Genomic DNA, 24,592 nt, shown 5'->3' with positions numbered 1-24,592 from the left:
TAAGAGGAAGAGGAGGAAGAAAAAGAAAATGAGGAACAAGAAAAGCAATAAGAAAAGGATTGAGAGAAGTACAAAAATATTCAGGAAGAGGAGAGGAAAGAGGAGGAGAAAAACATCAAGAAAGAGGAGGAGAAAGAGGAGAAAAATATCAAGAAAGAGGAGGAGCAAGAGGAGGAGAAAAAGATCAAGAAAGAGGAGGAGAAAAAGGAGGGGCATAAAAAAGAGGAGGAGAAAGAGGAGGAGAAAAACATCAAGAAAGAGGAATAGAAAGAGGAGAAAAAGATCAAGAATGAGGAGGAGAAAAAGATCAAGATAGAGGAGGAGAAAAAGATCAAAAAAGAGAAAGGGAAAGAGGAGGAGAAAAAGATCAAGAAAGAGGAGGAGAAAGAGAAGGAGAAAAAGATCAAGAAAGAGGAGGGACAGAAAAAAGAGGAGGAGAAAGAGGAAGAGAAAAAGATCAAGAAATAGGAGGGGAAAGACAAGGGGGATAAGGAAGAGGAGGAGAAAGAGGAGGGACATAAAAAAGAGGAGGTGAAAAATATCAAGATATAGGAGGAGGAGGAGTAAGATGAGGAAAAAGGAGAAGGAAAAAGAGGAAGAGAAGGAGGAAGAAGAGGGAATTGGGAAGAGAAGGAGAAAGAGGGAGAGAAAAGGATCGAGAAAGAGAAGAGAAAGAAAAGAAGGGGGTAAAAGAGGAGGAAGAGGAAGAAAGTGAGGAACAGGAAAAGTAAAATATGTAAGTGAAGGAGGAAGAAGAAAGAGGGGGAGAAAGGAACAGGAAGAGAAGGATAGAAAGGAGGAGAAAGAGGAGTAGAAATAGGAATAGAAAGAGGAGGAGAAATAGGAATAGAAAGAGGAGAAATAGGAATAGAAAGAGGAGGAGAAAATGGGGAAGGAAGAGAAGGAAAAGAGGATGGGAAAGAGGAGGAGAAAGGAAGAGGAGTGTAGAGAACAGGGGAAAGGGAGAGAATAAGGAGCAGGAGGAAGAGGAGGAGGAGGTACAGATCCACTATGAGAACACTCTCGTGGTTATAGACTACAGGGGGCGCAGAGGGCAGGAGTTGGGGTACGGCTCCACTATGAGAACACTCTCTTGGTTATAGACTACAGGGGGCGCAGTGGGCAGGAGTCGGGGTACGGATCCACTATGAGAACACTCTTGTGGTTACAGACTACAGGGGGCACAGTGGGCAGGAGTCGGGGTACGGCTCCACTATGAGAACACTCTCGTGGTTATAGACTACAGGGGGCACAGTGGGCAGGAGTCGGAGTACGGATCCACTATGAGAACACTCTCGTGGTTATAGACTACAGGGGGCGCAGTAGGCAGGAGTCGGGGTACGGCTCCACTATGAGAACACTCTCGTGGTTATAGACTACAGGGGGCGCAGAGGGCAGGAGTCGGGGGTAAGGAACCACTATGAGAACACTCTTGTGGTTATAGACTACAGAGGGCACAGTAGGCAGGAGTCGGGGTACGGCTCCACTATGAGAACACTCTCGTGGTTATAGACTACAGGGGGCGCAGAGGGCAGGAGTCGGGGGTAAGGAACCACTATGAGAACACTCTCGTGGTTATAGAGTATAGGGGGGGCAGTGGGCAGGATTTGGGGGTACGGATCCACTATGAGAACACTCTCGTTGTTATAGACTACAGGGGGCGCAGAGGGCAGGAGTCGGGGGTAAGGATCCACTATGAGAACACTCTCGTTGTTATAGACTACAGGGGGCGCAGAGGGCAGGAGTCGGGGGTAAGGATCCACTATGAGAACACTCTCGTGGTTATAGACTACAGGGGGCACAGAGGGCAGGAGTCGGGGGTACGGATCCACTATGAGAACACTCTCGTGGTTATAGACTATAGGGGGGCAGTGGGCAGGACTTGGGGGTACGGATCCACTATGAGAACACTCTCGTTGTTATAGACTACAGGGGGTCACAGAGATCTCATTGTGACAACCACAAGGACCATTCTTAGGATGAAGACACCAGACGTCCATCATGATCTTCTCCACGACACATCACTAATTCATCCACCGGAGATCATCCTCATCCATCATGGAGAATCTACTCACCAGAAAAAGGGAGGAGCCCAACAACAAGGCCTTCACCGCCACCTCCATGTCCAACGGGAAGGAAACCAGAACATGGTCGGTCTCCATCTTGATTATACCAACAACATGCTGCTCATCCCGAGACTTCACCTGAGAGAGGAGAGATGGGGCGTGTTACCAGAACCCTATCACCCTGCAGGGGGTGGGGCAGGCTCATAGCTCCTCCTCTCTGTATCACCCTGCAGGGGGAGGGGCAAGACAAAACATTATATAGTATATGATTTACCTCAAAGGTGCTGTTGCCAAAAATACTGTCCCTTAAGCTGGGTCCTAGGATGAGGAGGATGACTTTATTGGAGGAATCCATCACTGACAGGTGGGTGACCAGATGGTTCACATGCAACTTCACAAATCCAACCGGAGCCCCCGAAAGACAGGTCACCGATATCTGGAACGAGATGACCAACTGGATAAGGGTGACATGGACCTATCTCAGGAGATGACATATACAGTTGAACCCTCTGAGAATTGGTCGTACAGTATATGTTAAATATGGGGCATTTAAAAAACACAACATGGCAACTAATAAAAAAGTGCCCCCTGTTCAGACGTCTCCTCCCCTTATACTGCGTGTCGCCTCCTGTTCAGACGTCTCCTCCCCTTATACTGTGTGCCGCCCCCTGTTCAGACGTCTCCTCCCCTTATACTGTGTGTCGCCCCCTGTTACGTCTCCTCCCCTTATACTGTGTGTCGCCCCCTGTTAAGACGTCTCCTCCCCTTATACTGTGTGTCGCGCCCTGTTAAGACATCTCCTCCCCTTATACTGTGTGTCGCCCCCTGTTCAGACATCTCCTCCCCTTATACTGTGTGTCGCCCCCTGTTAAGACATCTCCTCCCCTTATACTGTGTGTCGCCCCCTGTTCAGACGTCTCCTCCCCTTTTACTGTGTGTCGCCCCCTGTTCAGACATCTCCTCCCCTTATACTGTGTGTCGCCCCCTGTTCAGACATCTCCTCCCCTTATACTGTGTGTCGCCCCCTGTTCAGACGTCTCCTCCCCTTATACTGTGTGTCGCCCCCTGTTAAGACATCTCCTCCCCTTATACTGTGTGTCGCCCCCTGTTCAAGCGTCTCCTCCTCTTATGCGGTGTGTCGCCCCCTGTTCAGACATCTCCTCCCCTTATACTGTGCGACGCCCCCTGTTCAGAAATCTCCTCCCCTTATACTGTGTGTCGCCCCCTGTTCAGACGTCTCCTCCTCTTATACTGTGTGTCGCCCCCCTGTTCATACGTCTCCTCCCCTTATTCAGACAGCTCCTCCCCTTATATTGTGTGTCGCCCCCTGTTCAGACGTCTCCTCCTCTTATACTGTGTGTTGCCCCCTGTTCAGACGTCTCCTCCCCTTATATTGTGTGTCGCCCCCTGTTCAGACATCTCCTCCTCTTATACTGTGTGTCGCCCCCTGTTCAGACATCTCCTCCTCTTATACTGTGTGTCGCCCCCTGTTCAGATGTCTCCTCCCCTTATACTGTGTGTCGCCTCCTGTTCAGACGTCTCCTCCTCTTATACTGTGTGTCGCCCCCTGTTCAGATGTCTCCTCCCCTTATACTGTGTGTCGCCCCCTGTTCAGACGTCTCCTTCCCTTATTCAGACAGCTCCTCCCCTTATATTGTGTGTCGCCCCCTGTTCAGACGTCTCCTCCTCTTATATTTTGTGTCGCCCCCTGTTCAGACGTCTCCTCCCCTTATACTGTGTGTCGCCCCCTGTTCAGACATCTCCTCCCCTTATACTGTGTGTCGCCCCCTGTTCAGACGTCTCCTCCTCTTATACTGTGTGTCGCCCCCTTTTCAGACGTCTCCTCCTCTTATACTGTGTGTCGCCCCCTGTTCAGACGTCTCCTCCCCTTATACTGTGTGTCGCCCCCTGTTCAGACATCTCCTCCTCTTATACTGTGTGTCGCCCCCTGTTCAGACATCTCCTCCCCTTATACTGTGTGTCGCCCCCTGTTCAGACGTCTCCTCCCCTTATAATGTGTGTCGCCCCCCTGTTCAGACGTCTACTCCCCTTATACTGTGTGTCGTCCCCTGTTCTGACGTCTCCTCCCCTTATACTGTGTGTCGCCCCCTGTTCAGACGTCTCCTCCACTTATACTGTGTGTCGCCCCCTGTTCATACATCTTCTCCCCTTATACTGTGTGTCGCCCCCTGTTCAGATGTCTCCTCCCCTTATACTGTGTGTCGCCCCCTGTTCAGACATCTCCTCCTCTTATACTTTGTGTCACCCCCTGTTCAGATGTCTCCTCCCCTTATACTGTGTGTCGCCCCCTGTTCAGACATCCCTCCCCTTATACTGTGTGTCGCCTCCTGTTCAGACGTCTCCTCCCCTTATACTGTGTGTCGCCCCCTGTTCAGACGTCTCCTCCACTTATACTGTGTGTGGCCCCCATTCAGACATCTCCTCCCCTTATATTGTATGTCGCCCCCTGTTCAGACGTCTCCTCCCCTTATACTGTGTGTCGCCCCCTGTTCAGACGTCTCCTCCTCTTATACTGTGTGTCGCCCCCTGTTCTGACATCTCCTCCCCTTATACTGTGTGTCACCCCCTGTTCAGATGTCTCCTCCCCTTATACTGTGTGTTGCCCCCTGTTCAGACACCCCTCCCCTTATACTGTGTGTCGCCTCCTGTTCAGACGTCTCCTCCCCTTATACTGTGTGTCGCCCCCTGTTCAGACGTCTTTTCCACTTATACTGTGTGTCGTCCCCTGTTCAGACGTCTCCTCCTCTTATACTGTGTGTCGCCCCCTGTTCAGACGTCTCCTCCTCTTATACTGTGTGTCGCCCCCCTGTTCAGATGTCTCCTCCTCTTATACTGTGTGTCGCCCCCTGTTCAGATGTCTCCTCCCCTTATACTGTGTGTCGCCCCCTGTTCAGACGTCTCCTCCCCTTATACTGTGTGTCGCCCCCTGTTCTGACGTCTCCTCCCCTTATACTGTGTGTCGCCCCCTGTTCATACGTCTCCTCCTCTTCTACTGTGTGTCGTCCCCTGTTCAGACCTCTCCTCCCCTTATACTGTGTGTCGCCCCCTGTTCAGACGTCTACTCCCCTTATACTGTGTGTCGCCCCCTGTTCAGACATCTCCTCCTCTTATACTGTGTGTCGCCCCCCTGTTCAGACGTCTCCTCCCCTTATACTGTGTGTTGCCCCCTGTTCAGATGTCTCCTCCCCTTATACTGTGTGTCGCCCCCTGTTCAGACGTCTCCTCCCCTTATACTGTGTATCGTCCCCTGTTCAGACGTCTCCTCCCCTTATACTGTGTGTCGCCCCCTGTTCAGACGTCTCCTCCCCTTATACTGTGTGTCGCCCCCTGTTCAGACATCTCCTCCCCTTATACTGTGTGTCGCCCCCTGTTCAGACGTCTACTCCCCTTATACTGTGTGTCGCCCCCTGTTCAGACGTCTTCTCCCCTTATACTGTGTGTCGCCCCTGTTCAAACGTCTCCTCCCCTTATACTGTGTGTCGCCCCCTGTTCAGACGTCTCCTCCCCTTATACTGTGTGTCGTCCCCTGTTCAGACGTCTCCTCCCCTTATACTGTGTGTCGCCCCCTGTTCAGACGTCTCCTCCCCTTATACTGTGTGTCGCCCCCTGTTCAGACATCTCCTCCCCTTATACTGTGTGTCGCCCCCTGTTCAGACGTCTACTCCCCTTATACTGTGTGTCGCCCCCTGTTCAGACGTCTTCTCCCCTTATACTGTGTGTCGCCCCTGTTCAAACGTCTCCTCCCCTTATACTGTGTGTCGCCCCCTGTTCATACGTCTCCTCCTCTTCTACTGTGTGTCGTCCCCTGTTCAGACGTCTCCTCCTCTTATACTGTGTGTCGCCCCCTGTTCAGACGTCTCCTCCCCTTATACTGTGTGTCGCCCCCCTGTTCAGACGTCTCCTCCCCTTATACTGTGTGTTGCCCCCTGTTCAGATGTCTCCTCCCCTTATACTGTGTGTCTCCCCCTGTTCAGACGTCTCCTCCCCTTATACTGTGTGTCGTCCCCTGTTCAGACGTCTCCTCCCCTTATACTGTGTGTCGCCCCCTGTTCAGACGTCTCCTCCCCTTATACTGTGTGTCGCCCCCTGTTCAGACATCTCCTCCCCTTATACTGTGTGTCGCCCCCTGTTCAGACGTCTCCTCCCCTTATACTGTGTGTCGCCCCCTGTTCAGACATCTCCTCCCCTTATACTGTGTGTCGCCCCTGTTCAAACGTCTCCTCCCCTTATACTGTGTGTCGACCCCTGTTCAGACGTCTACTCCCCTTATACTGTGTGTCGTCCCCTGTTCAGACGTCTCCTCCCCTTATACTGTGTGTCGCCCCCTGTTCAGACGTCTCCTCCTCTTATACTGTGTGTCGCCCCCTGTTCAGACGTCTCCTCCCCTTATACTGTGTGTCGCCCCCTGTTCAAACGTCTCCTCCCCTTATACTGTGTGTCGCCCCCAGTTCAGACGTCTCCTCCCCTTATACTGTGTGTCGCCCCCTGTTCAGACGTCTCCTCCCCTTATACTGTGTGTCGCCCCCTGTTCAGACGTCTCCTCCTCTTATACTGTGTGTCGCCCCCTGTTCAGACGTCTCCTCCCCTTATACTGTGTGTCGCCCCCTGTTCAGACGTCTCCTCCCCTTATACTGTGTGTCGCCCCCTGTTCTGACGTCTCCTCCCCTTATACTGTGTGTCGCCCCCTGTTCAGACGTCTCCTCCTCTTATACTGTGTGTCGCCCCCTGTTCAGACGTCTCCTCCCCTTATACTGTGTGTTGCCCCCTGTTCAGACATCTCCTCCCCTTATACTGTGTGTCGCCCCCCTGTTCAGACGTCTCCTCCTCTTATACTGTGTGTCGCCCCCTGTTCAGATTTCTCCTCCCCTTATACTGTGTGTCGCCCCCTGTTCAGACGTCTCCTCCCCTTATACTGTGTGTCGTCCCCTGTTCAGACGTCTCCTCCCCTTATACTGTGTGTCGCCCCCTGTTCAGACGTCTCCTCCCCTTATACTGTGTGTCGCCCCCTGTTCAGACGTCTCCTCCTCTTATACTGTGTGTCGCCCCCTGTTCAGACGTCTCCTCCCCTTATACTGTGTGTCGCCCCCTGTTCAGACGTCTCCTCCTCTTATACTGTGTGTCGCCCCCTGTTCAGATGTCTCCTCCCCTTATACTGTGTGTCGCCCCCCTGTTCAGACGTCTCCTCCTCTTATACTGTGTGTCGCCCCCTGTTCAGATTTCTCCTCCCCTTATACTGTGTGTCGCCCCCTGTTCAGACGTCTCCTCCCCTTATACTGTGTGTCGTCCCCTGTTCAGACGTCTCCTCCCCTTATACTGTGTGTCGCCCCCTGTTCAGACGTCTCCTCCCCTTATACTGTGTGTCGCCCCCTGTTCAGACGTCTCCTCCTCTTATACTGTGTGTCGCCCCCTGTTCAGACGTCTCCTCCCCTTATACTGTGTGTCGCCCCCTGTTCAGACGTCTCCTCCTCTTATACTGTGTGTCGCCCCCTGTTCAGATGTCTCTTCCCCTTATACTGTGTGTCGCCCCCTGTTCAGACGTCTCCTCCCCTTATACTGTGTGTCGCCCCCTGTTCAGACATCTCCTCCTCTTATACTGTGTGTCGCCCCCTGTTCAGACGTCTCCTCCTCTTATACTGTGTGTCGCCCCCTGTTCAGATGTCTCCTCCCCTTATACTGTGTGTCGCCCCCTGTTCAGACGTCTCCTCCCCTTATACTGTGTGTCGCCCCCTGTTCAGACATCTCCTCCCCTTATACTGTGTGTCGCCCCCTGTTCATACATCTCCTCCCCTTATACTGTGTGTCGCCCCCTGTTCTTACATCTCCTCCTCTTATACTGTGTGTCGTCCCCTGTTCAGACGTCTCTTCCCCTTATACTGTGTGTCGCCCCCTGTTCAGACGTCTCCTCCCCTTATACTGTGTGTCGCCCCCTGTTCAGAATCTCCTCCCCTTATACTGGGTGTCGCCCCCTGTTCAGACGTCTCCTCCTCTTATACTGTGTGTCGCCCCCTGTTCAGACATCTCCTCCCCTTATACTGGGTGTCGCCCCCTGTTCAGACGTCTCCTCCTCTTATACTGTGTGTCGCCCCCTGTTCAGACAGCTCCTCCCCTTATACTGTGTGTCGTCCCCTGTTCAGACGTCTCCTCCCCTTACACTGTGTGTCGTCCCCTGTTCAGACGTCTCCTCACTCTTATACTGTGTGTCGCCCCCTGTTCAGACGTCTGCTCCCCTTATACTGTGTGTCACCCCCTGTTCAGACATCTCCTCCTCTTATACTGTGTGTCGTCCCCCTGTTCAGACGTCTCCTGCCCTTATACTGTGTGTCGCCCCTTGTTCAGACGTCTCCTCCCCTTATACTGTGTGTCGCCACCTGTTCAGACGTCTCCTCCCCTTATACTGTGTGTCGCCCCTTGTTCTGACATCTCCTCCTCTTATACTGTGTGTCGCCCCCTGTTCAGACGTCTCCTCCCCTTATACTGTGTGTCGTCCCCTGTTCAGACGTCTCCTCACTCTTATACTGTGTGTCGTCCCCCTGTTCAGACGTCTCCTCCCCTTATACTGTGTGTCGCCCCCTGTTCAGACCTCTCCTCCCCTTATACTGTGTGTCGCCCCCTGTTCAGACGTCTCCTCCTATTATACTGTGTGTCGCCCCCTGTTCAGAGGTCTCCTCCTCTTATACTGTGTGTCGCCCCCTGTTCAGACATCTCCTCCCCTTATACTGTGTGTCACCCCCTTTTCAGACATCTCCTCCCCTTATACTGTGTGTCACCCCCTTTGTGACGTCTTCTCCCCTTATACTGGGCTGCTCTCGGCATGTGTAGGTGACATTGTCATTTACTGCACGTTTGTGTAGGGATTCAGGATTTCTAGCTTGCAAGTTCATAACTCCAAATTATTGCCTCTACTGGACGAGGATAGGGGTTGAATTGCTGTTATTTTTTTTTTGTAAGGCAGTGAATTCTGTCCAGACAGACAAAGAGTTAACCCTTGTTGTGGTGGCAATGTCCTGTGTTTTTCCTGAGGTTACAATGGTTGGGTCCCTGCAGTTTATAAGTGGCCTTGGCTCCGGCCTGTGGCCTGTGAAGATCGTCAAGGTCCTTGTGAGTGAGATGAACTTACTCTAAAGTGCCACATTGAAAGCCTCTTACTATCCAAGCAGCATCCGGCTCTGTACTGATGAGGGGCAGAAACTCCCATTACAGCCGTGTCCTCTCTTTCAGAGGAGTTCCTGACTTGGCATATAATCCCCAATCATGTTTTAAGGCTCTTTAAGGGTTGAAGGTTGATTGTAAGGGAAGCTGCCTCCAGTAGGTGGCACTGTAGATTAAGTTCTCTTTTTCTGGAAATGAGCAACGTTTCATGTTTATCGGTAAGAAGAGAGGGGAACAGGTGACTATAAGTGACTCCGAAAACAGCTCCACAATGGCCGCCCTGACACAACGGTCACAGTCCTGGCCTTAGCTGACCATATAATCCTTACCTGCGGAGTACAGGTGCAAGATCGGGCCTCCAGAAGCTTCAGGACGTCATTGCCGCTGTTGTCCCGAAAACTGACATCATAGACAGGGCAGCAGCACCCAATATTTTGGTCTGTCTGTAATAGTCGCTGACCAAGGTGATTCAACACATCATAGGAGGAACCCAAACCCTGAGACACCGAGACTGGTGGCGAGATATACAGGGTACAGACTATTAACATGACATGGAGGACTTAATTATTGAACAATGTAAACTGGGGCACTTAACCGCTATACAATGCAGAGTGGGGCACTCAACCACTGTACAATGGAGACAAAGGCACTTAACCACTGTACAATGCAGAGTGGGGCACTCAACCACTGTACAATGGAAACTGGGGTACTTAACAACTGTACAATGCAGAGGGGTGCACTCAACCACTGTACAATGGAGACAGGGGCACTTAACCACTAAACAATGCAGAGTGGGGCACTCAACCACTGTACAATGGAGACTGGGGCACTTAACCACTGTACAATGGAAACTGGGGTACTTAACATCTGTACAATGCAGAGGGGTGCACTCAACCACTGTACAATAGAGACTGGGGCACTTAACCACTGTACAATGCAGACTGGGGTACTTAACAACTGTACAATGCAGAGGGGTGCACTCAACCACTGTACAATGGAGACTGTGGCACTTAACCACTGTACAATGCAGACTGGGGTACTTAACAACTGTACAATGCAGAGTGGAGCACTCAACCACTGTACAATGGAGACAGGGGCACTTAACCACTAAACAATGCAGAGTGGAGCACTCAACCATTGTACAATGGAGGCTGGAATACTTAACAACTCTACAATGGAGACTAGGGTACTTAACAACTGTACAATGGAGACTGGAGCACTTACATTAACCACTGTACAATGGAGACTGGGGCACTTAACCACTGTACAATGGAGACTGGGGCACTTAACCACTGTACAATGCAGAGTGGAGCACTGAACCACTGTACAATGGAGACTGGGGTACTTAACGACTGTACAATGGAGACTGGGGTACTTAACGACTGTACAATGGAGACTGGAGCACTTACAGTAACCACTGTACAATGGAGACTGGGGCACTTACAGTTACCACTGTACAGTAGAGATTGGTGCACTCAACCACTGTACCATGGAGACTGGGGCACTTAACCACTGCACAATGGAGACTGGGGCACTTAACCACTGCACAATCAAGAGAAGGCGGAGCTACTGAATGGGTTCTTTAGTTCTGTATACACTATGGAAGAAGGAGCTGACATTGGCCAGGTCAGTGCTGGTAACACATCATGTACAGGTCAGTGCTGGTAACACATCATGTACAGGTCAGTGCTGGTAACACATCATGTAATGTACTGAACTGGCTTAATGTAGAGATGGTACAAGGTAAGTTAAGTGATATAAATGTAAGCAAATCCCCAGGACCGGATGGACTACACCCAAGAGTTCTTAGAGAGGTAAGTTCAGTAATATCTGTACCCCTGTTCATGATATTTAGAGATTCTCTGGTGTCTGGTATTGTGCCAAGGGACTGGCGCAAGGCGAATGTGGTGCCAATCTTCAAAAAGGGTTCTAGGTCTTCCCCAGGAAACTATAGACCAGTAAGTTTAACGTGCATTGTGGGTAAATTGTTTGAAGGACTTATAAGGGATTACATACAGGAATACATAGGGGATAATTGTATTATAAGTGATAGCCAGCATGGGTTTACTAAGGATAGAAGTTGTCAAACCAATCTAATCTGCTTTTATGAAGAGGTGAGTAGAAGCCTTGACAGAGGAATGGCTGTGTATATAGAGGGGGGCTGTGTATATAGAGGAGGGCTGTGTATATAGAGGGGGGCTGTGTATATAGAGGGGGGCTGTGTATATATAGGGGGGCTGTGTATATAGAGGGGGGGCTGTGTATATAGAGGGGGGCTGTGTATATAGAAGGGGGCTGTGTATATAGAGGGGGGCTGTGTATATAGAGGGGGGCTGTGTATATAGAGGGGGGGCTGTGTATATAGAGGGGGGCTGTGTATATAGAAGGGGGCTGTGTATATAGAGGGGGGCTGTGTATATAGAGGGGGGCTGTGTATATAGAGGGAGGGCTGTGTATATAGAGGGGGGCTGTGTATATAGAGGGGGGCTGTGTATATAGAGGGGGGCTGTGTATATAGAGGGGGGGCTGTGTATATAGAGGGGGGCTGTGTATATAGAGGGGGGGCTGTGTATATAGAGGGGGGCTGTGTATATAGAGGGGGGCTGTGTATATAGAGGGGGGCTGTGTATATAGAGGGGGGCTGTGTATATAGTGTTTCTGGATTTTGCTAAAGCATTTGATACTGTCCCTCATAGACGTCTGACAGGTAAGTTAAGGTCTTTGGGTTTGGAAATTTTAGTTTGTAACTGGATTGAACACTGGCTCATGGATCGTACCCAGAGAGTGGGGGTCAATGATTCGTACTCTGATTGGTCTCCGGTTATTAGTGGTGACCCCAAGGTTCTGTACTGGGACCACTGTTGTATAATTTATTTATCAATGATATAGAGGATGGTATTAACAGCTCTGTATATAGAGGGGGGGCTGTGTATATAGAGGGGGGGCTGTGTATATAGAGGGGGGCTGTGTATATAGAGGGGGGCTGTGTATATAGAGGGGGGCTGTGTATATAGAGGGGGGGCTGTGTATATAGAGGGGGGGCTGTGTATATAGAGGGGGGGCTGTGTATATAGAGGGGGGCTGTGTATATAGAGGGGGGCTGTGTATATAGAGGGGGGACTGTGTATATAGAGGGGGGCTGTGTATATAGAAGGGGGCTGTGTATATAGAGGGGGGGCTGTGTATATAGAGGGGGGCTGTGTATATATAGAGGGGGGCTGTGTATATAGAGGGGGGGCTGTGTATATAGAGGATGTGTATATAGAGGGGGGCTGTGTATATAGAGGATGTGTATATAGAGGGGGGCTGTGTATATAGAGGAGGTGTATAAGTTACAAGATGACTTGGATAGACTAAGTGTCTGGGCCTCCACTTGGCAAATGAGGTTCAATGTGGATAAATGTAAAGTTCTGCATCTGGGTACTAATAACCTGCATGCATCGTATGTCTTAGGGGGGCTGTGTATATAGAGGGGGGCTGTGTATATAGAGGGGGGCTGTGTATATAGAGGGGGGCTGTGTATATAGAGGGGGGGCTGTGTATATAGAGGGGGGGCTGTGTATATAGAGGGGGGGCTGTATATATAGAGGGGGCTGTGTATATAGAGGGGGGCTGTGTATATAGAGGGGGGCTGTGTATATAGAGGGGGGCTGTGTATATAGAGGGGGGCTGTGTATACTAATAACCTGCAGCGTCGTATGTCTTAGGGGGGATTAAACTGTCAGAGACACTGGTAGAGAAGGATCTGGGTGACTTGTAGATCACAGACTACAGAATAGCACAATGTCAGGCTGCTGCTTCCAAGGCCGGCAGGATATTGTCATGTATCAAAAGAGGCCTGGACTCGAGGGGCAGGGACATAATACTCCCCCTTTATAAAGCATTGGTACGACCTCACCTGGAATATGCTGTTCAGTTTTGGGCACCTGTCCATAAAAGGGACACTGCAGAGCTGTAAAGGGTGCAGAGACGCGCGACTAAACTAATATGGGGCCTGGAACATCTTAGCTATGAGGAGCGATTAAAGGAGTTACAATTGTTTAGTCTTGAGAAGAGACGTATAAGGGGGGATATGATAAACGTATATAAGTATATAAATGGCCCATACAAAAAATATGGAGAAAAACTGTTCCAGGTTAAACCCCCCCAAAGGACGAGGGGGCACTCCCTCCGTCTGGAGAAGAAAAAGTTTAGTCTCAAGGGGCGACACGCCTTCTTTACCGTGAGGACTGTGAATTTATGGAACGGTCTACCTCAGGAACTGGTCACAGCAGGAACAATTAACAGCTTTAAAACAGGATTAGATACATTCCTGGAACAAAATAACATTAATGCTTATGCAGAAATATAAAATCCCATCCCTTCCCCAATATCGCGCCACGCCCCTACCCCTTAATTCCCTGGTTGAACTTGATGGACATATGTCTTTTTTCGACCATACTAACTATGTAACTATGTAACAATTGGGGCTGGGGAACTTAATCACTGTACAATGGAGACTGGGGCACTCGACCACTGCACAATGGAGACGGGGGCACCTAACCATTGTAAAATGAAAACTGGGGCACTTAACCACTGAACAATGGAGACTAGGGCACTTAACCACTGTACAATGCAGACTGGGGCACTTACCCATTGGACACCAAGAACTAGAATACTGAACCATTACACGACAAACGTCAGGACTCTAAATCACTACACCGTGTGACTATATTGTCAAACATTTTACACAAAAAAAAATCTTATCCCAAATCTGCTTTGCCAATCAACTCACTCTCTGAGAGCAGCCCCGCCCTCCTGCTTTGTTAGAAGAGAGAGGTTCAGTGTCTGATTGGCTGAGGCTGCACACACACCTCCCACTTCTCAGCACTAAATAAAGCACTAGACACCAGGAACTAGAAAAATAAATCTCTAGATACCAGAGACTGGAACAATAAACCACTAGACACCAGGGGCTGGAAAAATAAACCACTAGACACCAGGCACTGGAGCATTAAACCACTAGACACCAGGGACTGGAGAAATAAACCACTAGACACCAGGGACTGGAGCAATAAACCACAAGACACCAGGGACTGGAGTAATAAACCACTAGACACCAGTGACTGGAGCATTAAACCACTAGACACCAGGGACTGGAGAAATAAAACACTGGACACCAGGGACTGGAGTAATAAGCCACAAGACACCAGGGACTGGAGTAAAAATAAACACTAGACACCAGGGACTGGAGAAATAAACCACTAGACACCAGGGACTGGAGTAATAAATTACTAGACACCAGGGACTGAAGAAAAAGGACGAATAACTATTGGTCACTCCAGCTAAACAAGGAACACACATGAATACAGAGAATATTTATTATTTATACATTTATGTTTCTTACATTTCTCCTTCACTATTAACTGGTTAACCTGAAACAGAAAACACAACATTAGTGATGACTCCATATAATAGTGGAAAGGTGGAGGGTGACATCACAACTAGAAGGACAGGAGGGAACCATAGAGATGACAGGTAGGGGAGACAGAGAGGACAGGCAGGAGCCATAGAGATGACAGGTAGGGGAGACAGAGAGGACAGGCAGGAGCCATGGAGATGACAGGTAGAGGAGACAGAGAGGACAGGCAGGAGCCATAGAGATGACAGGTAGAGGAGACAGAGAGGACAGGCAGGAGCCATAGAGATGACAGGTAGAGGAGACAGAGAGGACAGGCAGGAGCCATAGAGATGAAAGGTAGAGGAGACAGAGGACAGGCAGGATCCATAGAGATGACAGGTAGGGAAGACAGAGAGGACAGGCAGGAGCCATAGAGATGACAGGTAGGGGAGACAGAGAGGACAGGCAGGAGCCATGGAGATGACAGGTAGAGGAGACAGAGAGGACAGGCAGGAGCCATAGAGATGACAGGTAGAGGAGACAGAGAGGACAGGCAGGAGCCATAGAGATGAAAGGTAGAGGAGACAGAGGACAGGCAGGAGCCATAGAGATGACAGGTAGAGGAGACAGAGAGGACAGGCAGGCGTCATAGAGATGACAGGTAGAGGAGATAGAGAGGACAGGCAGGAGCCATAGAGATGACAGGTAAAGGAGGCAGAGAGGAGAGGCAGGAGCCATAGAGATGACAGGTAGGTGGACACAGAGAGGACAGGCAGGAGCCATAGAGATGACAGGTAGAGGAGACAGAGAGGACAGGCAGGAGCCATAGAGATGACAGGTAGAGGAGATAGAGAGGACAGGCAGGAGCCATAGAGATGACAGGTAGAGGAGACAGAGAGGACAGGCAGGCGTCATAGAGATGACAGGTAGAGGAGATAGAGAGGACAGGCAGGAGCCATAGAGATGACAGGTAGAGAAGACAGAGAGGACAGGCAGGAGCCATGGAGATGACAAGTAAAGGAGACAGAGAGAACAGGCAGGAGCCATAGAGATGACAGGTAGAGGAGACAGAGAGGAAAGGCAGGAGCCATATAGATGACAGGTAAAGGAGGCAGAGAGAACAGGCAGGAGCCATAGAGATGACAGGTAGGTGGACACAGAGAAGACAGGCAGGAGCCATAGAGATGACAGGTAGAGGAGACAGAGAGGACAGGCAGGAGCCATAGAGATGACAGGTAGAGGAGACAGAGAGGACAGGCAGGAGCCATAGAGATGACAGGTAGAGGAGACAGAGAGGACAGGCAGGAGCCATAGAGATGACAGGTAGAGGAGACAGAGAGGACAGGCAGGAGCCATAGAGATGACAGGTAGAGGAGACAGAGAGGACAGGCAGGAGCCATAGAGATGACAGGTAGAGGAGACAGAGAGGACAGGCAGGAGCCATAGAGATGACAGGTAGAGGAGACAGACAGGACAGGCAGGAGCCATAGAGATGACAGGTAGGTGGAGACAGAGAGTACAGGCAGGGGCCATAGAGATGACAGGTAGGGGAGACAGAGAGGACAGACAGGAGCCGTAGAGATGACAGGTAGGGGAGACAGAGAGGACAGACAGGGGCCGTAGAGATGACAGGTGGAGGAGGCCGAGAGGACAGGCAGGAGAAATAGAGATGACAGGTAGAGGAGACAGAGAGGACAGGCAGGAGAAATAGAGATGACAGGTAGGGGCGACAGAGAGGACAGGCAGGAGCCATAGAGATGACATTTAGCGGAGAAAGAGAGGACACGCCAGGAGCCATAGAGAGGACAGATAGAGGAGACAGAGAGGACCAGCAGGAGCCATAGAGATGACAGGTAGAGGAGACAGACAGGACAGGCAGGAGCCATAGAGATAAAAGGTAGAGGAGACAGAGAGGACAGGCAGGAGCCATAGAGATGACAGGTAGAGGAGACAGACAGGACAGGCAGGAGCCATAGAGATGAAAGGTAGAGGAGACAGAGAGGACAGGCAGGAGCCATATAGATGACAGGTAGAGGAGACAGAGAGGACAGGCAGGAGCCATAGAGATGACAGGTAGAGGAGACAGAGAGGACAGGCCGGAGCCATAGAGATAAAAGGTAGAGGAGACAGAGAGGACAGGCAGGAGCCATAGAGATGACAGGTAGAGGAGACAGACAGGACAGGCAGGAGCCATAGAGATGAAAGGTAGAGGAGACAGAGAGGACAGGCAGGAGCCATAGAGATGACAGGTAGAGGAGACAGAGAGGACAGGCAGGAGCCATAGAGATGACAGGTAGGGGAGACAGAGAGGACAGGCAGGAGCCATAGAGATGACAGGTAGAGGAGACAGACAGGACAGGCAGGAGCCATAGAGATGACAGGTAGGGGAGACAGAGAGAACAGGCAGGAGCCATAGAGATGACAGGTAGGGGAGACAGAGAGGACAGGCAGGAGCCATAGAGATGAAAGGTAGAGGAGACAGAGAGGACAGGCAGGAGCCATAGAGATGAAAGGTAGAGGAGACAGAGAGGACAGGCAGGAGCCATAGAGATGACAGGTAGAGGAGACAGAGAGGACAGGCAGGAGCCATAGAGATGACAGGTAGAGGAGACAGAAAGGACAGGCAGGAGCCATAGAGATGACAGGTAGAGGAGACAGAGAGCACATGCAGGAGCCATAGAGATGACAGGTAGGGGAGACAGAGAGGACAGGCAGGAGCCATAGAGATGACAGGTAGGGGAGACAGAGAGGACAGGCAGGAGCCATAGAGATGACAGGTAGAGGATACAGAGAGGACAGGCAGGAGCCATAGAGATGACAGGTAGGGGCGACAGACAGGACAGGCAGGAGCCATAGAGATGACAGGTAGAGGAGACAGAGAGGACAGGCAGGAGCCATAGAGATGACAGGTAGGGGAGACAGGCAGGAGCCATAGAGATGACAGGTAGGGGAGACAGAGAGGACAGTCAGGAGCCATAGAGATGACAGGTAGGGGAGACAGAGAGGACAGGCAAGAGCCATAGAAATGAAAGGTAGGGGAGACAGAGAGGACAGGCAGGAGCCATAGAGATGACAGGTATGGGCGACAGACAGGACAGGCAGGAGCCATAGAGATGAAAGGTAGAGGAGACAGAGAGGACAGGCAGGAGCCATAGAGATGACAGGTAGAGGCGACAGAGAGGACAGGCAGGAGCCATAGAGATGACAGGTAGGGGAGACAGAGAGAACAGGCAGGAGCCATAGAGATGAGAGGTAGAGGAGACAGAGAGGACAGGCCGGAGCCATAGAGATGACAGGTAAGGGAGACAGAGAGGACAGGCAGGAGCCATAGATATGACAGGTAGAGGAGACAGAGAGGACAGGCAGGAGCCATAGAGATGACATGTAGAGGAGACAGAGAGGACAGTCAGGAGCCATAGAGATGAGAGGTAGAGGAGACAGAGAGGACAGGCAGGAGCCATAGAGATGACAGGTAGGGGCGACAGACAGGACAGGCAGGAGCCATAGAGATGACAGGTAGAGGAGACAGAGAGGACAGGCAGGAGCCATAGAGATGACAGGTAGAGGAGACAGAGAGGACAGGCAGGAGCCATAGAGATGACAGGTAGAGGAGACAGACAGGACAGGCAGGAGCCATAGAGATGAAAGGTAGAGGAGACAGAGGGGACAGGCAGGAGCCATAGAGATGACAGGTAGAGGAGACAGAGAGGACAGGCAGGAGCCATAGAGATGACAGGTAGGGGAGACAGAGAGGACAGGCAGGAGCCATAGAGATGACAGGTAGAGGAGACACACAGGACAGGCAGGAGCCATAGAGATGACAGGTAGGGGAGACAGAGAGAACAGGCAGGAGCCATAGAGATGACAGGTAGGGGAGACAGAGAGGACAGGCAGGAGCCATAGAGATGAAAGGTAGAGGAGACAGAGAGGACAGGCAGGAGCCATAGAGATGAAAGTTAGAGGAGACAGAGAGGACAGGCAGGAGCCATAGAGATGACAGGTAGAGGAGACAGAGAGGACAGGCAGGAGCCATAGAGATGACAGGTAGAGGAGACAGAAAGGACAGGCAGGAGCCATAGAGATGACAGGTAGAGGAGACAGAGAGAACAGGCAGGAGCCATAGAGATGACAGGTAGGGGAGACAGAGAGGACAGGCAGGAGCCATAGAGATGACAGGTAGGGGAGACAGAGAGGACAGGCAGGAGCCATAGAGATGACAGGTAGAGGATACAGAGAGGACAGGCAGGAGCCATAGAGATGACAGGTAGGGGCGACAGACAGGACAGGCAGGAGCCATAGAGATGACAGGTAGAGGAGACAGAGAGGACAGGCAGGAGCCATAGAGATGACAGGTAGGGGAGACAGAGAGGACAGGCAAGAGCCATAGAAATGAAAGGTAGGGGAGACAGAGAGGACACGCAGGAGCCATAGAGATGACAGGTATGGGCGACAGACAGGACAGGCAGGAGCCATAGAGATGAAAGGTAGAGGAGACAGAGAGGACAGGCAGGAGCCATAGAGATGACAGGTAGAGGCGACAGAGAGGACAGGCAGGAGCCATAGAGATGACAGGTAGGGGAGACAGAGAGAACAGGCAGGAGCCATAGAGATGAGAGGTAGAGGAGACAGAGAGGACAGGCAGGAGCCATAGAGATGAGAGGTAGAGGAGACAGAGAGGACAGGCAGGAGCCATAGAGATGAGAGGTAGAGGAGACAGAGAGGACAGGCCGGAGCCATAGAGATGACAGGTAGGGGCGACAGAGAGGACAGGCAGGAGCCATAGATATGACAGGTAGAGGAGACAGAGAGGACAGGCAGGAGCCATAGAGATGACAGGTAGAGGAGACAGAGAGGACAGGCAGGAGCCATAGAGATGACAGGTAGAGGAGACAGAGAGGACAGGCAGGAGCCATAGAGATGACAGGTAGAGGAGACAGAGAGGACAGGCAGGAGCCATAGAGATGACAGGTAGGGGCGACAGACAGGACAGGCAGGAGCCATAGAGATGACAGGTAGGGGAGACAGAGAGGACAGGCAGGAGCCATAGAGATGACAGGTAGAGGAGACAGAGAGGACAGGCAGGAGCCATAGAGATGACAGGTAGAGGAGACAGAGAGGATGGGCTCTTACTATGGAGTATTCAAATAAATAAGCGTGTTGATCCCTGTCATGTGACTGCTCCTCTCCACCACACACCTTTCTACATGTTCTCACTGTTCCCAGTGGACTCCCAGGAAAAATCTGTCCTCACAATCTGATCTGAGCTGCAGTGCCCACAGTAGGTTGCGGGTCTTCTGGAAAAAGGGATCAGTACCAATGTCCTTGGCCAGGCCCAAAGCCCTGAGAGGTCCTAGGACAGCTATGGGGTCCTTATCCAACTTTTCCCCACACATTCTTTCTAACTTCACTTTCCTAGGATATTATTCTGACTCCCCCACCTGACGTAATCCATGGTGTTAGGTCGAACTCTAAAGGTCTATTCACACGTACAGTATTCTGCGCAGATTTGATGCGCAGTATTTCAAGTTGTTTTCAGTCATTCAGTTTACATTGAAATCTGCGCAGAATACTGTTCGTGTGAATAGACCATAAAGGTGGAGAAACTGCAAGATCCTCCGTCTCTAAGATAGACTCCTGTAGACTCAACTGGTTCCTTCTCTATGGAGAGAGGCTTGGGAAGAGGAGGTCCTCCCACCAACTGACAAGTCTACGATGTAAAATGTGAATTGTAAGGGCATCCAAGGTAGAACAATGTATAACAGTATAACATTGTGACATAATATCATAAATATATACATTAGTATACCGCACAAATATCTTTCAACCAACCACAGGCCCCAGAGGGCATGTAGGGGAACAATACAGAAACACCATAAGAAGGAAACACGAGACACAACCTGGGACATGTGATAGATGATGAACATTACTGAGAGGGTGATGATGAAGGATCAGTCGCTGAGAAACCCGCCTAGAACATACTATGTGACTTGATGTACACCCGGTAACATACCTGGAGGAGGAGCTCCATGCCAGGCGGAAGGCCTTTGACTATAGCGTGGTCTAGTGGAGCAGATGGTGGGCATGTAACCGGAGGTGCATATGGTGCAATAAGGTTGTAACTCGGGGGCTCATCCTGAGGAGCTATAGTCGGGGGAGCTGTATCTGCAGAGAGAGGAGACTAAATCATGATATAGAAGACATAGAGAGGAGACTAAATCATGATATAGAATACATATAGAGGAGACTAAATCATGATACAGAAGACATAGAGAGGAGACTAAATCATGATACAGAAGACATAGAGAGGAGACTAAATCATGATACAGAAGACATAGAGGGGACAGACTAAATCATGATACAGAAGACATAGAGGGGACAGACTAAAGCATGATACAGAAGACATAGAGAGGAGACTAAATCATGATACAGAAGACATAGAGAGGAGACTAAATCATGATACAGAAGACATAGAGAGGAGACTAAATCATGATACAGAAGACATAGAGAGGAGACTAAATCATGATACAGAAGACATAGAGGGGACAGACTAAATCATGATACAGAAGACATAGAGAGGAGACTAAATCATGATACAGAAGACAGAGAGAGCAGATTAAATCATTAAACAGAAGACATGGAGAGGAGACTAAATCATGATACAGAAGACATAGAGAGGAGACTAAATCATGATACAGAAGACATAGAGAGGAGACTAAATCATGATACAGAAGACATAGAGAGGAGACTAAATCATGATATGGAAGACATATAGAGGAGACTAAATCATGATACAGAAGACAGAGAGAGGACAGACTAAATCATGAAACAGAAGACATAGAGAGGAGACTAAATCATGATACAGAAGACATAGAGAGGAGACTAAATCATGATACAGAAGACATAGAGAGGAGACTAAACCATGATACAGAAGACAGAGAGAGGAGACTAAATCATGATACAGAAGACATAGAGAGGAGACTAAATCATGATACAGAAGACATAGAGAGGAGACTAAATCATGATACAGAAGATATAGAGAGGAGACTGAATCATTATACAGAAGATATAGAGAGGAGACTGAATCATGATACAGAAGACATAGAGAGGAGACTAAATCATGATACAGAAGACATAGAGAGGAGACTAAATCATGATACAGAAGACATAGAGAGGAGACTAAATCATGATACAGAAGACATAGAGAGGAGACTAAATCATGATACAGAAGACATAGAGGGGACAGACTAAATCATGATACAGAAGACATAGAGGGGACAGACTAAATCATGATACAGAAGATATAGAGAGGAGACTAAATCATGATACAGAAGACATAGAGAGGAGACTAAATCATGATACAGAAGACATAGAGAGGAGACTAAATCATGATACAGAAGACATAGAGAGGAGACTAAATCATGATACAGAAGACATAGAGAGGAGACTAAATCATCATACAGAAGACGGAGAGAGGAGACTAAATCATGATATAGAATACATATAGAGGAGACTAAATCATGATACAGAAGACATAGAGAGGAGACTAAATCATTATACAGAAGACATAGAGAGGAGACTAAATCATGATATAGAAGACATATAGAGGAGACTAAATCATGATACAGAAGACATAGAGAGGACAGACTAAATCATGATACAGAAGACATAGAGAGGAGACTAAATCATGATACAGAAAACATAGAGGGGACAGACTAAATCATGATACAGAAGACATAGAGGGGACAGACTAAATCATGATACAGAAGACATAGAGGGGACAGACTAAATCATGATACAGAAAACATAGAGAGGAGACTAAATCATGATACAGAAGACATAGAGGGGACAGACTAAATCATGATACAGAAGACATAGAGAGGAGACTAAATCATGATACAGAAGACATAGAGGGGAGACTAAATCATGATACAGAAGATATAGAGAGGAGACTAAATCATGATACAGAAGACATAGAGAGGAGACTAAATCATGATACAGAAGACATAGAGAGGAGACTAAATCATGATACAGAAAACATAGAGAGGAGACTAAATCATGATACAGAAGACATAGAGGGGACAGACTAAAGCATGATACAGAAGACATAGAGAGGAGACTAAATCATGATACAGAAGACATAGAGAGGAGACTAAATCATGATACAGAAGACATAGAGAGGAGACTAAATCATAATACAGAAGACATAGAGAGGAGACTAAATCATGATACAGAAGACATAGAGGGGACAGACTAAATCATGATACAGAAGACATAGAGAGGAGACTAAATCATGATACAGAAGACAGAGAGAGGAGACTAAATCATGATACAGAAGACATAGAGAGGAGACTAAATCATGATAAAGAAGACATAGCAACTAGACTAAATCATGATATGGAAGACATATAGAGGAGACTAAATCATGATACAGAAGACAGAGAGAGGACAGACTAAATCATGAAACAGAAGACAAAGAGATCACAGACTAAATCATGATACAGAAGACCTAGATAGGAGACTAAATCATGATACAGAAGACATAGAGAGGAGACTAAATCATGATACAGAAGACAGAGAGAGGAGACTAAATCATGATACAGAAGACATAGAGAGGAGACTAAATCATGATACAGAAGACAGAGAGAGGAGACTAAATCATGATACAGAAGATATAGAGAGGACAGACTAAATCATGATACAGAAGACATAGAGAGGACAGACTAAATCATGATACAGAAGACATAGAGATCACAGACTAAATCATGATACAGAAGACCTAGATAGGAGACTAAATCATGATACAGAAGACAGAGAGAGGAGACTAAATCATGATACAGAAGACATAGAGAGGAGACTAAATCATGATACAGAAGACATAGAGAGGAGACTAAATCATGATATAGAAGACATATAGAGGAGACTAAATCATGATACAGAAGACATAGCAACTAGACTAAATCATGATACATAAGACATATAGAGGACACTAAATCATTATACAGAAGACATAGAGAGGACAGACTAAATCATGATACAGAAGACAGAGAGGAGACAAAATCATGATACAGAAGACATAGAGAGGAGACTAAATCATGATACAGAAGACATAGAGAGGAGACTAAATCATGATACAGAAGATATAGAGAGGACACTAAATCATTATACAGAAGACATAGAGAGGAGACTAAATCATGATACAGAAGACATAGAGAGGAGACTAAATCATGATACAGAGGACATAGAGAGGAGACTGAATCATGATACAGAAGACAAAGAGAGGAGACTAAATCATGATAAAGAAGACATAGAGAGGAGACTAAATCATGATAAAGAAGACATAGAGAGGAGACTAAATCATGATATGGAAGACATATAGAGGAGACTAAATCATGATACAGAAGACATATAGAGGAGACTAAATCATGATACAGAAGACATAGAGAGGAGACTAAATCATGATACAGAAGACATAGAGAGGAGACTAAATCATGATACAGAAGATATAGAGAGGAGACTAAATCCTGATACAGAAGACATAGAGAGGAGACTAAATCATGATACAGAAGACATAGAGAGGACAGACTAAATCATGATACAGAAGACATACAGAGGAGACTAAATCATGATACAGAAGACTGAGAGAAAAGACTAAATCATGATACAGAAGTGTTATGATTCGGCAGGCTGGATGTGGATCCTCTGTGTCAGCGAGGGATTGGCGTGGACCGTGTCGGTGGACCGGTTCTAGGTCGCTACTAGTATTCACCAGAGCCCGCCGCAAAGCGGGATGGTCTTGCTGCGGTGGTAGCAACCAGGTCGTATCCACCTGCAACGGCTCAAGCTCGCTGACTGCTGAGAAGGCGTGGGACAGAAGGACTAGACAGAGGCGAGGTCAGACGTAGCAGAAGGTTGGGGCAGGCGGCAAGGTTCGTAGTCAATGGATATAGCAAGAGGTCAGGAACACAGTAATGGTACA

At 49.0% G+C, this 24,592-nt stretch overlaps 1 protein-coding gene across 2 annotated transcripts in view; it reads right to left on the bottom strand.

Annotated features, from left to right (window-relative positions):
- The window catches only part of LOC130308082 (phospholipid scramblase 1-like), an 82,554-nt gene that overhangs the window by 522 nt on the left and 57,440 nt on the right, over positions 1 to 24,592 (bottom strand). For both annotated transcript variants that reach the window (XM_056552227.1, XM_056552228.1), the window contains exons 2-6: positions 20,627 to 20,778; positions 14,623 to 14,650; positions 9,566 to 9,747; positions 2,341 to 2,502; positions 2,076 to 2,204 (exon numbers count right to left, since the gene is read on the bottom strand). In XM_056552227.1, coding sequence (XP_056408202.1) covers positions 2,076 to 2,204; positions 2,341 to 2,502; positions 9,566 to 9,747; positions 14,623 to 14,650; positions 20,627 to 20,778 — 653 coding nt within the window. The remainder of the gene's footprint in view (positions 1 to 2,075; positions 2,205 to 2,340; positions 2,503 to 9,565; positions 9,748 to 14,622; positions 14,651 to 20,626; positions 20,779 to 24,592) is intronic.

Source organism: Hyla sarda, unplaced genomic scaffold (assembly GCF_029499605.1).
Source record: "Hyla sarda isolate aHylSar1 unplaced genomic scaffold, aHylSar1.hap1 scaffold_146, whole genome shotgun sequence".
Taxonomy (NCBI): Eukaryota; Metazoa; Chordata; class Amphibia; order Anura; family Hylidae; genus Hyla; species Hyla sarda.
This window is presented reverse-complemented; position numbering and strand designations above follow the sequence as displayed.